The sequence below is a fragment of the Linderina pennispora genome (assembly GCF_002104995.1).
Source record: "Linderina pennispora strain ATCC 12442 chromosome Unknown DL89scaffold_1, whole genome shotgun sequence".
In the NCBI taxonomy this organism is placed as follows: domain Eukaryota; kingdom Fungi; phylum Kickxellomycota; class Kickxellomycetes; order Kickxellales; family Kickxellaceae; genus Linderina; species Linderina pennispora.
In genome coordinates, this window is record NW_024468249.1 from 429,657 (window position 1) to 444,812 (window position 15,156).

Below are 15,156 nucleotides of genomic sequence, written 5' to 3' on the forward strand. Positions count from 1 at the left end.
GTTTGGAAGGGAGGAGGAAAATCGAGGGTGGGGGCGCGCTTTATAGATGAGTGGCGAGCAGCAGCTCTCAGGCCAAGCATCAGAGCAGGGGATACGGTGGGCTTACACTCGTATGGGCGGCAGGGACATTCTCAATAAGCTCATTGCGGGAGCTGTCACTCATGTGATGGCGTACGTACACCTGGAGAGAACAAAAATCCCCGGCAATATATGCATTGCCGGAAGACAAAAGAAATCCACTGCGCTCACTGTTTGCATGCCTGCTGACCATGGCAACATTTGCTAAAATCCCGCCAGGAAGATATCAGCCAAGCAAACTTGCTGTTTCAGCACAAAAAGCCTGCATGTCATTGCTTCAATTTCAACTACACTGGAGTAGATAGAGAAGGAGGAAGGGAAAAGGGAGTGATCTACATGGCACACAGTTGCAGCCGCAGCTGCAGCTGTACGTCAAGCACTCATCTTGTCAAGACGAATCAACTCTCTTCACGTAGTCGGGGTGGGCTGGAGGTAGTTGAACAGGTAGACAGTAGCCACAATCGTCGAGTTTGCATCCTTGAGGCTCTTCTCGCTCTGTATCCTGATGCTGAGCGCATTGAGTTGGCGGAATATAGACTTCCACATCCACCCTGTCTGGCCAATCGCCAGTGCTGCCCCCTGGTTTCCCTTGTCGTCCGGACCCACTGCTTGCTCACTGGAGCTACGCTCAAACAGCGGTATGAACTGCTCCATACGATATGGCGCCGCAATGTGCGTGTCATCACCTTCGTTGTTCCCTACACAAAGTGCGTATTACCTCAATCGTCAGCACATCAGCCAGGAAAAAGCAATGTGTATATCTACCTACCTGTGTCTGTTAGAATGTGCTGGTCATCACGAAATATCTCCTTTTGTTTGCGAAACAGCAACGACGACTGAAGCAAGCTACTGTTGGAGACTGAAGCCCGGTTTTCCAGCGAAAAAATGCAGGAATCTGTTTGTTGTCGGCGAGATGACTGCCAGCACGCGAATGCTGAAATATCCATTTCGAATCTGCCCTTTATCTTCTTCTGCGACAAACTCAGCTTTGCGGTAGGATGGCGCATATGACAGGTATATTTTTCCAGCTGCCAAATATCCGACCCTATTCATGTTGTGTGTTGGAGCGCCCTGTTGCCTGGTAGCACGAACGACGTCGGTGGGGTTCTTAGGCCAGGTGGCATAGCTCTTCATTTTGTCCAATATGGCTGTTACTACACGATGTTCGAGCATGCCAATGGTCACCATCGATATCTTGTATCGTTTGGCCATTGTGTTGATTTTGTCGGTGGTCGAACCAAGGCGAATCAGTATGAGGGCCACCTGAAAGGCAACCTCGCGCTGCTTGGACATGCGGCCATGGAACGCCTTGTGTGGCTCTAATAGTTCGACCAACTTGAAGAACATTAGCGGTGACATGCGCACGAGTTGCATGAACGCGTCGGGGTTGCCGAACGGGAGTAGATTCTTGGTGTCGTCGGACAGACCAGACAAGCATCTACCAAAAAAAAAGCGCTGGGTGTAATTTATGGCACATGTTTACAAAGGGCTGCGGAATTGGGCACACTTTTGGGAGCAGTATAAACCTTACAAGTCGATATACGCTCTGTCCTCTGGGGAATCGGCGAACTGCATTTCTGTACGAGAAAAGGAAAAAAATAGGGCTATTGTTTTGCACAAAACGACAATCAGGGGAGTGAAAGAGATTGACAAGAAAAGCGAGCAAGATGCACGCACTTCGGATGTGGGTGGGAGAGATGTGCGCCAGCTGCACTGCATGCCTAGCTTGCCGGACGGCAAGTCGAGAAACGCCAACCAGACATCCCTTGCAATTCCTGCAATGCACGGTCTGCATGTGCGAATGAGTCGCTGCTGGTGGAGCGGGCACGGGTGAGGGAGCTAATCTAATTACCAGTATTAGCCGCAGCGCTGCTTGAGCCGCCTTGGCGATCGTACATGGCATCCAGCTGACCCAGTCGTTGGACATACATGGGGCTGGGCTGCAGATAGTTGTACAAGCACGCTGCTGCCTCTATCCACCTTTTGCAGCTTTGGAGGCTAGAGTGGGATCGAATAAGCAGTGGCAGCTGGATCAACGATGGGAATACCCTTTTCCACATAGAGAACGTGTTGCCAACAGCCATGACTGCCGAGACATGGGGCGGACAAGGCACGTTTAGTGCGGTCTGGCCGTGGGGTGCGTCCATCATATACTGATTTTCGAGATACGGCCTAGGAGATATCTGGGCTTTCTCTGGAGGTCGTGTCAGTAAGCAAATACGTGCTACCTTTGAGGAAGCTACCCTGGTTCTGATACAAGGGCGAGGCACACATTACTTCTTTGTATGAATAAGATGCAGGACACTCGACGAATAAATACATAAAGCGGCACTCATCAGACACTGCAGCTAGTATCCGGATACCAGGGTTTCCCTCACTCCCCTCATCTCGGCACAGAAACAGCTCACGCTGGTATTCTGGCTTGTACGACAGCCATATGTTGCCCGCTCCCAAATACCCGGCCCTGTCCTTGAACCGAAGTGCACTTTGTCTGGCTTGGCTGGACACAGGGTCTGGAAAGGAAATGAGGTGCTGGAGGGTGTCTACAATCGCCTGGACCACTCGCACAGTGTACTTTCGGCCCTGTGCCGGCAGTATTTGGAACTTTTCAGCAGCTATGCTTATGCTGTGGGTACTGCACAGACGAAACAGGGTGAAAGCTATCTGAAGTGCTGCGTCTCTGATGTCGTCAACCGCAAGCAAGCGATGGCTCTTTAGTAAGTCGACCAGCCGCAAAAACTTGAGCACTGACATTCGGGTGGTCTTCATAAACGCCTGCTCATCATGAAACGGAAGAAAACCTCGCGTGTACGGGGATATCTCTGCCAGCGCTCGGTGTATGTATATCTGCTGATCGAGCGTATACTCAGCCATAGCTCTTGACTGGAAACCACAATTATGGTGGAGAAAAGGTGCAAAGAGAGATAAAGTAGCGGTGAGTAGAAAAAGAGACGAGCATGCGTGCCACAAACACCAGGGGCTGGTTAATAAAGCAAAATGCGATGTGGAGAGACACTAGGTCGATAGATTTTCATGCAGGCCGTGTTCACCAACACAGCATGGGGTGACGCCCCGCATAAATGAGAGACGCGTGCCTTTCCGGAAAAGCGTGTTGCCAAGCCCAAAACCCTTAATAATATACCGCTGAACTGTAGTTTATTGTCTTTTCTAGCGACCAGCCTCAATGTGACAATGGCCACACATACTAGTCATTGCTAACAGGAGGGTTGTGCAAATAGTCCAGCAAGGAAAGCTGTCGGATGTACGCTGGAGTTACTTGGATAAAGTTGTAAACACATGCGGTAGCTTGGATCCAACTCTCAGCCTCCTTATAGTCCTTCTCTTTATACACTCGTTTTGGCAACGACCTTAGCGAAGGAAACACAGTTCTCCACTGTGAGAAGCAGGTGTTGACAGCTTCCATTGCATCCAAGCTGCATGCGCTAATGACCCTATTATGCCTAATTGCCTCGGTGACTGCTGTTGGCTGCTTGAGCTCCTCGAACGGCTTGATGCACAGTTCTGAATCTTCCTTGCCTACAGATGGATATTGAGCAGCCCAGATAAGCTGTTGGCAAGAGAAAGACTAGCATGCAACACGTATCGTATGTTTAATGCTTACCGTTGTCCGTGACAACATGGTATCCATTCTGGAAGTGGTCGTTTTGGTTGGTGCAGATGTCTGATATCTGGGTCATCTGGTTGTTAGAGCATCCGCCTGGATATACCTCTGGTATCACCAGAAAATCATAGGTCAGCGAAATAGGAGCTAGGACTTTAAATGAATGCCCTGTTCCTTTCTCTGGCTGCTTCCGACGGAAGTCTATCTCCCTGTAGCGAGGCGAGTACTCTAGGATTACCTCCGAAGAACCAAGGTATCCAATACGATGGCCGCTTACTACAGGATGTGTAGCCAGGCATGATGTGCTTTTTCCACTTGGCTCTATCACTAAAGGCTCTGACGATTGCAGCCGAAACCTGGGCCACAAGTACCTTTGCTACAGCGTGCGAAATGGTAAAGTCCTTGTGCACCCAAGTAACAGAGCTAAACTGGGCTAATGTTAGGCCGACAAGAAAGGCAGCATCTATGCTGTCTGTAATGTAACGTTGAAGGCAATAGTCATCACTCAGAGCATCGGCAAGCATGAGGAACTTTAGAATTGGCATACGCAGTTTCTTGATGAAGGCTTTTTCAGAATGAAATGGCAAGAGGCGCCGTGTGCTCATAGTGATATTCTCAAGGGCATGGGTGATATACTTGGACTCCTCCAAGGTGTAGTTGTACTCCATATGTGGCACGATCGAGATAAATGAAAAGTGAGCGGTTTGAGGTTAGGGATCGAGAGTCGAGAGTCCAGAGTCGAGAGATGAATACAGGGGACGTAGGTTGGGCTTTTATACATTTATCATTTGTAGTTTGCCATTAGATATTAGGTCTATTTTTAAGTACATTCATAATTAATTGTGAGGAATGAACAAAGGACCCTTAGTATGCATGCTGACTCGTAGTATGGATCGGATAGTTCGAATTTGTCTTTTGCTTCATAGCTTGCACTCCCCTAAGACTTGCATCCTTGTCCAGCCAATCTAGCCATTGTACGTACGCGAGGTTGGGATGCAAAAAATTGTACAAGTAGGCAGTGGCATTGATCCACTTTTTAGCAATGGTCATGGCACGTTCGTTCACTATGCATATTGGTAGCGCATTGAGCGAGCGGAATATGCACTTCCACATCCAGAAGGCACGGTTGACTGCGAATGTAGCAGACCTATGGCGGGGCGTTGTTTCGGCTTGCTCGGCCAGCTCATGGACGTACTGATCCTCAAGGTATGGCGTGAAAAGATTCCGACTCTTCTTGGGTGCTATAGTCCAAGAAGTTGTATTAGCGTGTAGGCATTGTATGGTCGTGTTATTCTTCCAAAATGCATACTTACCGTTATCCGCTAGCAGATATTGGCACCCAGTCATAAACTTTCCCGGCTGCTGAACAAGCGGGGACAGCTCCATGATGCGCTCAAACGGAGTGGCACCAGCATGGTCTGATAGGAAATACATGAATTTCAGCGATGGCGCAATTGCAGCCATGATACGTATACTGTATTTGCCATACGCTGACTTGTCATAAGAGCAAAACGACGGCTCTAGGTATGCTGGCTCCAGGCCCAGCCAGACACTCCCTGCACCCAAAAACCCGACCCGTGTATCAAACTTGCCGTCAAATGGTCCATCTGGGTTGCATGCGGTCTTTGGAAACGCTACCGAGTTTGCTAGTCGATCAATGATAATGTCAATAACGCGGCATGTGTACTCGTTTACGTTTTTGGATGATACGCCAAATATAGCCGCAGTGCGGTGCGCCAGCCCGCCGTTGCCTAGACGGTGTATGCACACAGCGACTTGGAGCACAACATCACTGTAGCTCCAGGTACCAAAGCACTCATGGCCATTAAGGAGGGTAACCAGGTTCAAGAACTGGAGGATAGGCATACGCATGAGCCGCGAAAACTCGCTTTCACAATAGAACGGCAAGGCATCTCTGATCCTGACCGACAGGATTCGAAATTGAATAGTTTATAAAGCCTTGTTGCTCAGGCGAATAGTCGTATTCCATGTTCATGTACAGAAATATGTCGAGATGATGAAAAGCGTCGGGAGAGAGGGAGAGAGAGGGCCGAGATGCGAGTTGGAACAAGAGGAGTGTTCTTGAATGTACACTTTTTGTTTTTACAAAACTGCCGGCACTCTTTATCGAAGAGGCGGTGATGCGTTCACAAATGCACGAGGTGCATAAATAGTAGGGGCGATTGATGGCATGTATTCACATTTATGGCTGTCCTGCCGCATGCCCGGTTCGGCTATGCCGCCGGCTTACTTGCATTGTGCAAAGAGGGACACGACAAGGAAGGCGGTTGTAGTGCTTAAGCATTTTCCGGTTACAGGCTGGTAGCTATTGTGTGGCGGATTGTCATAATCGAGGATCTTTTACTAATGTGGACCTGTTGTCTAGCACCACGTAGAGAAAGTGGTTGTACTGCACATTCACGCATGAATCGACAATGCGTATTTCACTTTTGGGAGACAATACGCAGGACTATTTCTTAGTAGTTGAGCCAGTACTCCGTCGGGAACAGATCGCGCATGGCCTTCCAGTGGGCGATGGCAGAGCCGACCTGCCACTGAGGCAGCGGGTTCCACTGGTCAGTGATGGGCTTGACATCGTCGGCATACGCCGCATCGATGTTGATCTCCCGCTCCTCCATCTTGGACAGCATGTTGGAGCGGATTGTGTATTGGTCCATTGCGCGCAGGACCTTGTGCGAAATGTCAAACTCGAGCGGGCTGTTTGATGCAAAGAACATCATGTTGGTCAGCCCATCCATATCATCCAATGACTCAGCAAAGCAGCGGACATGCGAGAACACAGTCGAGATAGTGCGAGCGACATGGTAAAGGGAGCGCGTGTCGGACATGATGCCGACGTAGTTCATGGCCAGGGTGCCATTGGGCTTGAGGATGCGCTCGAGCTGAGCAATAGGCCGATTCGGAGAACAACGAGCTGGGGACAGAGCCGCCGGTGAACACGTCATGCACAATGTAGTCGTATGTGTGGTCGGGCGACTCGTCAATGAAGGTGCGGCCGTCTTGCAGGTACACGCCATTGAGGTTCTTTGGCAGCATAAAATAGTCGACTGCAGCCTTGTAGACTTCGGGGTCGATCTCGACAACGTCCACACGCACATTCTGCTCGTGCAGCGAACGTGCTGACACGCCAATGCCGAGGCCGATCTGCAGGGCGCGCTCCAGAGCCATCGCCGATCAGCGACTTTTTTGTGACCATCATGCCCTTGGACTTGGACGCCGGGTGGTGCTTGTTGTCCTTGATCAGACGCACAGGCGTCCGGGTAATAGAACACGCCAAAGATGGACTCGTTGGTCGTGTTCCACTGGCCGCCGAGAATGGAATGGCCACTGCGGAGCAGGCGTATTCCTCGCTGAGCCTCGTCAGATACAGAGACCCAGCCGGTGATAGACTCATGCCGCGACAGCATGTGATACTGTGTCGTGTTGCGGTTGTTGGCAGCTGTCAGGCCGTTGGTGCAAGAGGGCTGCGAGAAGAACGTGGTTAGGGCAAAGAACAGCACGCCTCCAGCCGGCAGGAATTGCAGTTTGCGGATCTGCCTATCGCGCAGGTTTGCGGTCAGCTCCTCGGCGCCCTTCTCGAGCTTGCCATCCGGCGATGCAGCCTTGAGTGCCTCGAGGGCATCTGCAGAATCAACAGTCTCCTGGTAGCCAGTCAGCAGCTTGATGATAACACTGCTGAGCCCAGCGAAGATGGCGTTGAAAAGAATGCCAGTGCAGGCAACCTGGGGGCGGGCAAATGTGTGGCCAAGCCAGACTGACATGGCGACAGCACTTAGGTACGCGATGGAGATTGCGCCCTGCAGGATCTTTGACTGCGGGTTGTACGAGACGCGCGCCGCGCTGAGCACTGCGACGAACCCGCCCAGCACAAACGCCGGGAACGTGAACAGGCAGTAGACAATCATGGGGCCCCACATCGGGCTCACCATATCGGAGTAACGGAACAGGTACGAGGCGCGTGTCGGCGCCAGAGCAGTCAGAATTGCTGCCATGTCGAATGCCATGGCGATGGCACGAGTGGTCTTGGTGTCAATGGTCAGTTGGTCGCCCTTGCGCTTTTTGACGGGCGACATAGCCGACAGGATATAGCGCCAGTAGCTGGACCCCATCAGCCCGCCTAAAATGAAACTGAACAGGATGCCGTAAAAGTAGTTGAGGTACGGCAGCACGTTGCCGAACACGGGCTCGAGGTACTGCGGGCCCAGACGGATCAGCGACGAGGACAGGATGTTTGTCGACATAAAGCCGATGAATATCGAGATGACTGTGGGCAGCGACGGACCAGCCGGGGCTGTAGTGCGTGGGCCAAGCACCTTGTAGGCAGCATCGAGCACGGGTTTGCTGTCTGTGAGCTGCGGAGAGTCGTCGCCCTTTCGTCTGCTTCTTGCGTCTAGTCGTCGACGACATTTCTTTGAATAGATTGCGCAGGTTTTAGAGGGAAAAAGAGTACAGGAGGGAGGCTGAGGAGAAAGGCGTCAGCGTGGACTCGTTCATCCAAGGCTCGCTCTTCCTGCCATGTGCGCGTTTGCATGACGGCCAATAAAGGAGCGGGATCCACCAGGAGATCGTCGACCAGACCTTGTGTGTTTGTGGGCTAGCTCGCTGATGAGCTAGAGGCAGAACTGCCCGACGCCAGGGACCGGCTGCTGGCGGTTCGGCGCACATGTCGGTGCGGCTCATGGAAACGGCCAGCTGGAATAGGGCGGCTCACCGCTGAGGCTCATTCCTAGCCGCTGATCTAATATCAGGCGCAGCTTGAGATTTATTGACGCCAAAGTTGCGCCAGCTGCGTTTTGTGGTTGAACGTCGCGACACTCCGGCAGAAAAGCCCCACCCCATCAGCGGTTTTCTCCTTTGCTCCATTGCTCCATTGCTCCACCATCCATTTTTCTGCCCCTTGTACGTGCCTAGCCCATTCATTATACACTCCCGAGCTGTACCATATACCACAACCTCCCCCAGATGTCGCCTGCGTCAAACACAAGCACAGAGATTGCCAACACGAGCTACTCGCCAGCCAACTTCGCGTCGGTGTATGCGGTCCTCGACAGCTTCAAATCAGTCATAATGTCCGGTATCCATGAGCCCGAGGTAAGGCACTTTTGGCGCGTTTGGTCTCAATTGGGTCGCGAAGCGCAGTTCCCAGGCACTTGTTGCCCTGATGGCAGCTTCATGCCAGACCAGGATTTGCCATCGATTGGCCCTCAATTGCTGACAGGCCTCTGCATGTGTAGGAATTGGACGCGACAGTGCGATGCACCGATAATGGCGTGCGGCTGAGGGCCCTGGCGCTGGCATTGCTTGCTGCAGCATCCGACAAGAACCCCAAGACCACAAAGTCGGTGTGTGTATCGAGCCCGATTGAATCGTGCATATCCGCAGCAATATCGGACTAACCAGTTTTTTGCGCCTTGATAGGGAAAGCCAATGGTCAAAGATGTGCAGCGAGCTGGCGTCCAAAACTGTGTTCCTGCTCAAGGGTCTGCAGGTGCCTGAGCAAGTTGCCGACTCCCTTGATGCGTTCATTCTGCTGGACGCAGCGGTGCACATCGATGTCCTGTATTGGCTCAGCGAGTGTACAATCATGTACAACACCGCTGTCAAGGAGCTCATAGACAGCGAGTCAGAAAAGGCCAAGCGTGTGACCACGGCCGACGAGATGGACACCCAGCTCGTGCGCCTGCAGCCATTTGGCGAGATCTCCAAGCAGCGGTACTGGATGTTTGGTAACAAAACCCGGCAACTGTATTTGGAGGGCGGATCGAGGCGGACGCGCAACAAGTTTGAGCTGCTGGCGCAGACAGTTGATGAGTTTGAGAGGGTGGCAGATGAGCTGGAAGCAGGCAGATTGCGCGTGCACAAGGAGCTGGCGGAGCGGATCCGCGAAGAAGTGGTGCCGTTTGTCGAGAAGCAGGCTTTGCGCAAGGAGAAGCTGGAGCGCAAGCTGGAGCGCAACGCACGGCAGTTTGCCAACGTGCATGTGTATGAGACGAGGACACGCAGGCGCCAGAGAGTCAACTACGATCTGAATGCCGACCCGTATGGCGTGGAGAACTATTGATTCTGGAAGTGGGTCGAAAATACATATCCTGATTTTAAAAAAAGCGACATCTACGAAACGATACAGTTGATAGCAGTCAAGAAAAGCAGCAGCGATGCGCTCTCTAGAATGCGGTTGCCTGCAGACAGCGCCACAAAAGGCCAGTCAGGGATTCCAGGCAGCTGCGCAATGGCTGGACGCGCGACGCGCGGTGGCCGGTCCGACAGGAGCACGTAAGCGCTGAAGATGCCAATCTCCAGGATCATCAGTACCACAGCAGGTAGCCGCCTGTAGACCACTCAGCCATCTGGCTGTCAGGCCGGGTGTTCAGCAGGCCGGACCATTTAGCATTGGTGGCCTCTGCGTCCTCGCCTAGCAATCTGTCGTGCCTGGATTCGCGCATGGTGCCGTATACAAACAGGGTCGCCACTGGCAGCAGCCGCACAAATGCCCTGGATGCGCCGATCATCGAGAACTGCCGTGGCACCAGTAGCCCGCCCAGTGCACCCTGGGGGCCAGTGGAAGCGTTGGCACCAGGGTCAGCGATCGTGGCATCAGCTGAATCATGCAGGGCGTCGCTGTTGATATCTGCTACGCTGACCGCAGGTCGCTTCTCCACCCTGGTGCTGGCAGGCTTAGACTCTGCCGCACTGCCGGCCGATTCTGCCTTCTCGCGCTTCTCCTGCGCGGCCTTGCGCGCCAGATTTCCGACTCTACGGCGTGGCTTTGGGTTCTCTGTCGCGCTGTCTAGCGAGATCCCCGCTACATGCTGCTGCTGCGGCTGTCTGGTGCTGGGCTGTGGCGAACTCTCAGCCGAGGACGCGTGCAGCTCGTGGCCGCCAACAATGGCCATTTCGCTTTTGTCTGACTCTGCCTGGACCTGCGAGAACGTGCCCTTGATGCGCGACAGACGGTCAGTGCCACGGTTAAGAATGCGCTCCTGTCTGAGGCGGCGGCGGCGCTGTGCTTCGGTTTCGGGGGTTGACATCGCGCGTGTTCAATTCGGGGAGGGCAAGGGGAGGCAAGTATAATTTACGGACTGAGATGGGCAGCAAGCGAGCTGGAAGAGCTCAGAAGCTCAGAAGCCAGGCTACAGGTGCCAGCACACCAAGACCCAGATTCGGGCATTTAATCAGGCCGGTAGCATGTGATTGATCACTGCTAATCACAAGAGTGATCAGCGCGCATTTGGACTTTTGGCTGGCAGAGCCCATTGTGTTTAGGCGGGTGCCAGCGCATGTCAGCATCGAGTTCGATCTTTTCTCTAGCCTATAGCAAAAAATAAAAATGGTAAGGGCCGCATATACGATGACTGGGCAGCGATAGCAGGCGTTCTGCGGATGGATGCGCCGGCAATTAAGAATGGATACGCGGGGGCGGCTGGCAGATACGGCCCCGATGGAGAACGATGGCGGCGGAGGAGCGCGTGTGGCTGAATTGCGGAATGGCGAGGGAGGAAATTTGAGAAAACATTTGGTACTGAATCGTACATCTGGGTGGACCTTCGCTTCGCATTTCAACCACCTTTTTGTAGGCCGACGCTTCCGCTCATAAGAAGAGGACCTTCCGCAAGTTCTCGTACCGTGGTGTTGACCTCGAGCAGCTGCTCGATGTCTCCAGCGAGCAGTTCATGGACATGGTCAACTGCCGTGCCCGCAGAAAGTTCAAGCGCGGTCTTAAGCGCAAGCCCATGGGCCTGATCAAGAAGCTGCGCATTGCCAAGCAGAACGCTCCGGAGAACGAGAAGCCCGAGATCGTCAAGACCCACCTGCGCGACATGATCATCGTCCCCGAGATGGTCGGCTCCGTCGTCGGTGTCTACAACGGCAAGACCTTCAACCAGGTTGAGGTCAAGCCCGAGATGATCGGCCACATGCTGGCTGAGTTCTCGATCACCTACAAGCCGGTCCGCCACGGTCGCCCCGGTATTGGTGCCACCCACTCGTCGCGCTTCATCCCCCTCAAGTAAACATGTGTTTTTCATTTTCTACCATGGAATTCTTTATTGAATACTGAGAGTGTGGCGGAGAGTACACCTCTTTCTAACCATATACTACGTGTACCTGCACATACATGCCCTTGAGATCACCTGTGTCCGATGTGTGATGACATCAGAATTGTTCCGATGGGGAGCGGTGAGTGGCAGCCATGTTTTTTCTTCTCTCCTGGCGATGGTCAGTCACACGTGTGGTAGTGCTGTGGTCAGGAAAGCTGGCCCCTTTTCTCTCGCGCTCCCGGTTTCAAATAAATATTTTCTACTTTTAATGCGTCCTGCCTCTGGATAAATTCACAATTGCAACAACACAACGCACAAATGGAGGACCCGGCCGAGCTTCTAGACTCGAAAGCTGAGCTGGACCAGGAGGAGCTGGAGCGGCTACTGCGCGAGAATCGTGCGCTTAAGGGCAGGCTCGATGAGCTGGAACGTGAGAACCGCTTGCTGAAGCAGCGCAACTTTGACCTGTCGATGCGGTATGGCCGCAGTGCCGAGAACCGGCGCAACCCGTTTGAGCTCGAGTTCTCCGATGACGAAACCCCGCTACCAGACAATGCCGAGGAAGTACGATCCAGCGATAACAACGAGGTCAGCGGAGCCGGGTACAGCGTCGAAGAGGGCGAGCTGTCGGGGAAGGAGCCCGAGGAGGCGAGTGCTGATCTGCCCAAGGTGGCCATTGATGACCCCCAGGTCACGCTGGCAGGCAAGGGCTCGCCAAGGGCGAACAAGCGCTCTGCTGCCGAGGGCACAGCGAAGCCGAGACGCGACAAGGAGGCGGCTGGTGGCAATGATGCGTCCGCTTACGCCGAAGACGGCGACGCCGATGCCGAAAGCACATCGCCAGCAGCCAAAAAGGCCGCCGGCTCTGGGGCCCGCGATAAGAAAGATCGTCGCCCAGCGGCCGATAAATCCGACATTACCGACCGCGACGGCTCGTCCAAGCACAACGGCGACGGCGAGCCAGCAGCTGTCCCCAAAGAGAAGAAGCTGGGGAGTATGCGCGACGACGACGAGCAGCGGCACAGCGGCCTGGCCCGGCGCAAGGAGGCCCGGCAGGTAAAGTGCTACGCCGAGCTGGACGGGCACGACGGCGCGATTTACTCGACGCAGTATTCGCCAGACGGCGGGATGATAGCCAGCGCGTCGTTTGACAAGACCCTGCGGATCTGGGATGTGGGCGAGCAGAAGGCCCTGGCGGTTCTCGAGGGCCACGTGCAGAGCGTGTTTGACGTGGCGTGGCGGTTCGACTCGCAGGCAGTGGTGTCGGCGTCGTTTGATCGCTCCTGCATCGAGTGGGACTTGGAGAGCCGTGCGCCGCGCGCGCACATGCCGTGCAACGGGCTGGTGCAGTGTGCCCGATACTCGACACATAACCCCAATGTTGTCTATGCCGGCGACTCGTCGGGGTTCATCTCGATCCTCGACACAAGGACGCCGACGGTGGCCACCAAGCTGTCCAACGACGGGGCTATGGTCAACACGATCTACTGCTTCAACGACGAGACGCGGTTGGTGTCAGGTGACCGCAACGGCGAGATCAAAATGTGGGACGTGCGGATCGGCAAGTTCATGCGACTGGTGAGCGCCGATGCCGAGAAGCGCGCCATCAGCCACATTAGCGTCGTCAAGAAGGAGACCAGCGGCACCGAGTACATGGCCGTCAACTCGTATGACAATGTTGTCCGGGTGTATGACCGCGTCGACGATCCGAGCGTGCCGGTACCGCGTGTCATCCACGAGCTGCGCGGTGTGCGCAGCCGCAACTGGCCGATCAAGAATGCATTCTTCAGCCCGAGCAACATCTCCTGAAGAGCAGCTGCTGGGGCTTTACCGCGGCGGCGACTACTACGAGCTGGACACGCGGTCGCAAAACGAGATGAAGGGGCTCCGGTCAATGCTGTTCTTGATGACGGGCAGCGCAGAGCCGTTTGCGTATCTGTACAGACTCAGCTCTCACTCCAAAACCGTCGGAGTGGACGACAAGGTAAGAAGGGGCTGTACAGCAAAGCGGTTGCGTATAGTGGCCCGCTTGTTGGCTGCAAGGCTGACAGGGGCAAATTCCTGGTCTGCCGTTGTGTGGTGCTGGACTGTACCACCCTGTGCGTGTGTGTAGCAGGTGAAAACTCCCCCGGCATAGGCGCTCTCTGCTGCTACTGTCTTGGGCTCGCTCAGGTCATGGAACTAGAACATCCCCGAAATGGTTGGGGATTCGGACTGAGAGCCTTCAGGGCAAAAAATAGTGAGGACCGCGTTATTTATAAACCGCCTTCTTTGAAAATAGACCAAGCGCGGATCGCGGCAGAAGCTCGAGGGGCACTCGGACCGCGTCTATGCTGTGGCGACGCACCCTGCAGAAATCAAGGCCTGCACGGCGGGCGCCGACAGCACTATCCGTCTGTGGCATATCCCGTCTGGTGGGCGCCTGCTCAAAGACGGATACTGATGCCTTCCAAAAAGCATATGCGTTTGTTGTTTATTTCTCAAGTGTGCAAATGGAATCTGGAAGCCTGCTACGCCCGCCATATGATTGGCGAATTATGCATAGTGTCGTCGTTGCCGCTGCCGGATAGCGGTCCGGCAGAAGAGGGCCTCCTTGTCCCATTTGAGATTGCCTGCTGGAGGCACAACAGACGATCGTCCATTGAGTAAGAGTGGGCGACTGAGCAGAAAGAGAGGGGGAAACAACCAAGACCGTCTGACCCGTTAGAGAGTTCAAGGTTCCTTCTCTTCCCCTCCGTTTACTTCAAATTCAGGCGTAGAAGCACTTTTTCCTCTCTTATTCCTTTTTAACCAGAGCCACACCACGCTCAGTCTGGTTAAGCAGAGCTTCGCCCCCTTTTCTTATTTCCCTCCCCCTTTCTCAACATCTTCCCTTTCTCTCTTTTCACGCACGCTCCTACTTCCCTCGCTATTTTCGTTATATACCTATCGCTCCGACATACATACTTTCAGTCCTACGCTTTGACACACCCCTTTTCACGTCACTTCTTTCCTTAACACTCAGCACAGACAGGAACAGATCTCTTTTGGCTGCAGAGAAACCACTCCCCTCTCATCAAAACGGAGACGGGCACGCATCAAGGTAAATGGCAGAGACTCTTGTATTTTTAGACATGCTCAGGGTGGCGAAAGTATGGCCTGCTGTCTTCCCACTCGCTTCTCCTTTCTCACTTCAATTATTTATTTCCGTGCTCTATACTATTTATCTTGTTTCTGGAGGGCCAATTTGGCAAGGACGATTTGGCACAGACATTTTTTTGCTGCTGTATATAAGAGCAGACCACACACACTTGCACTCCCCCGCAGAGACAGGACCGCGAAGCCAACCCCCAGGTCCGTGGCCCGGCCTTGATTAATACTAGCCTCGAAGGCGCAGACCGCCAGTCCGCTACCGCGTGC

The 15,156-nt window shown here is 53.8% G+C and overlaps 6 protein-coding genes across 6 annotated transcripts; 3 read left to right on the forward strand and 3 right to left on the reverse strand.

Annotated features, from left to right (window-relative positions):
* Positions 1-730: 730 nt before the first annotated feature.
* Positions 731-3,046, reverse strand: DL89DRAFT_280294 (uncharacterized protein). Its single transcript, XM_040889586.1, has 6 exons — positions 2,307-3,046; positions 2,059-2,272; positions 1,756-2,018; positions 1,610-1,655; positions 848-1,516; positions 731-776 (listed from the first exon to the last, which is right to left on the reverse strand). The coding sequence occupies exons 1-5, from the start codon at positions 2,950-2,952 to the stop codon at positions 925-927; spliced, it is 1,761 nt and encodes a 586-aa protein (XP_040746951.1). The 5' UTR covers positions 2,953-3,046; the 3' UTR covers positions 731-776; positions 848-924.
* Positions 3,047-5,951: 2,905 nt separating this feature from the next.
* DL89DRAFT_263760 (uncharacterized protein) lies at positions 5,952-8,186 on the reverse strand. Its single transcript, XM_040885973.1, has 5 exons — positions 8,124-8,186; positions 6,994-8,098; positions 6,915-6,956; positions 6,644-6,877; positions 5,952-6,603 (listed from the first exon to the last, which is right to left on the reverse strand). The coding sequence occupies exons 1-5, from the start codon at positions 8,126-8,128 to the stop codon at positions 6,178-6,180; spliced, it is 1,812 nt and encodes a 603-aa protein (XP_040746952.1). The 5' UTR covers positions 8,129-8,186; the 3' UTR covers positions 5,952-6,177.
* Positions 8,187-9,158: 972 nt separating this feature from the next.
* On the forward strand, positions 9,159-9,782 carry DL89DRAFT_253678 (uncharacterized protein; the record flags this gene model as incomplete). Its single annotated transcript, XM_040885201.1, has 1 exon — positions 9,159-9,782. The coding sequence occupies one exon, from the start codon at positions 9,159-9,161 to the stop codon at positions 9,780-9,782; it is 624 nt and encodes a 207-aa protein (XP_040746953.1).
* Positions 9,783-9,794: 12 nt separating this feature from the next.
* On the reverse strand, positions 9,795-10,831 carry DL89DRAFT_263762 (uncharacterized protein). The gene has a single exon (XM_040885974.1). The coding sequence runs from the start codon at positions 10,747-10,749 to the stop codon at positions 10,027-10,029; it is 723 nt and encodes a 240-aa protein (XP_040746954.1). The 5' UTR covers positions 10,750-10,831; the 3' UTR covers positions 9,795-10,026.
* A 338-nt stretch (positions 10,832-11,169) lies between these two features.
* Positions 11,170-11,730, forward strand: DL89DRAFT_273559 (ribosomal protein S19; the record flags this gene model as incomplete). The annotated part of the gene is made up of 2 exons (XM_040889078.1): positions 11,170-11,187; positions 11,317-11,730. The coding sequence occupies 2 exons, from the start codon at positions 11,170-11,172 to the stop codon at positions 11,728-11,730; spliced, it is 432 nt and encodes a 143-aa protein (XP_040746955.1).
* Positions 11,731-12,753: 1,023 nt separating this feature from the next.
* DL89DRAFT_219786 (WD40 repeat-like protein) lies at positions 12,754-14,200 on the forward strand (the record flags this gene model as incomplete). Its single annotated transcript, XM_040884410.1, has 2 exons — positions 12,754-13,335; positions 14,060-14,200. 2 exons carry the CDS (start codon positions 12,754-12,756, stop codon positions 14,198-14,200), a joined length of 723 nt encoding a protein of 240 aa, XP_040746956.1.
* Positions 14,201-15,156: the final 956 nt, after the last annotated feature.

What these genes read in the sequence shown, in the direction of transcription:
- DL89DRAFT_280294 (XM_040889586.1), bottom strand. Translation starts at nt 2,952, where the DNA reads ATGGCTGAGTATACGCTCGATCAGCAGATATACATACACCGAGCGCTG. An exon ending in CCAGGGTAGCTTCCTCAAAG is followed by an intron (nt 2,273 to 2,306) that starts GTAGCACGTATT and finishes CACGACCTCCAG; the next exon opens with AGAAAGCCCAGATATCTCCT. An exon ending in CTCTCCCACCCACATCCGAA is followed by an intron (nt 1,656 to 1,755) that starts GTGCGTGCATCT and finishes TTTCTCGTACAG; the next exon opens with AAATGCAGTTCGCCGATTCC.
- DL89DRAFT_263760 (XM_040885973.1), bottom strand. An exon ending in CCAAGTCCAAGGGCATGATG is followed by an intron (nt 6,878 to 6,914) that starts GTCACAAAAAAG and finishes ATGGCTCTGGAG; the next exon opens with CGCGCCCTGCAGATCGGCCT. An exon ending in ACGTGTTCACCGGCGGCTCT is followed by an intron (nt 6,604 to 6,643) that starts GTCCCCAGCTCG and finishes CCTATTGCTCAG; the next exon opens with CTCGAGCGCATCCTCAAGCC.
- DL89DRAFT_263762 (XM_040885974.1), bottom strand. Translation starts at nt 10,749, where the DNA reads ATGTCAACCCCCGAAACCGAAGCACAGCGCCGCCGCCGCCTCAGACAG.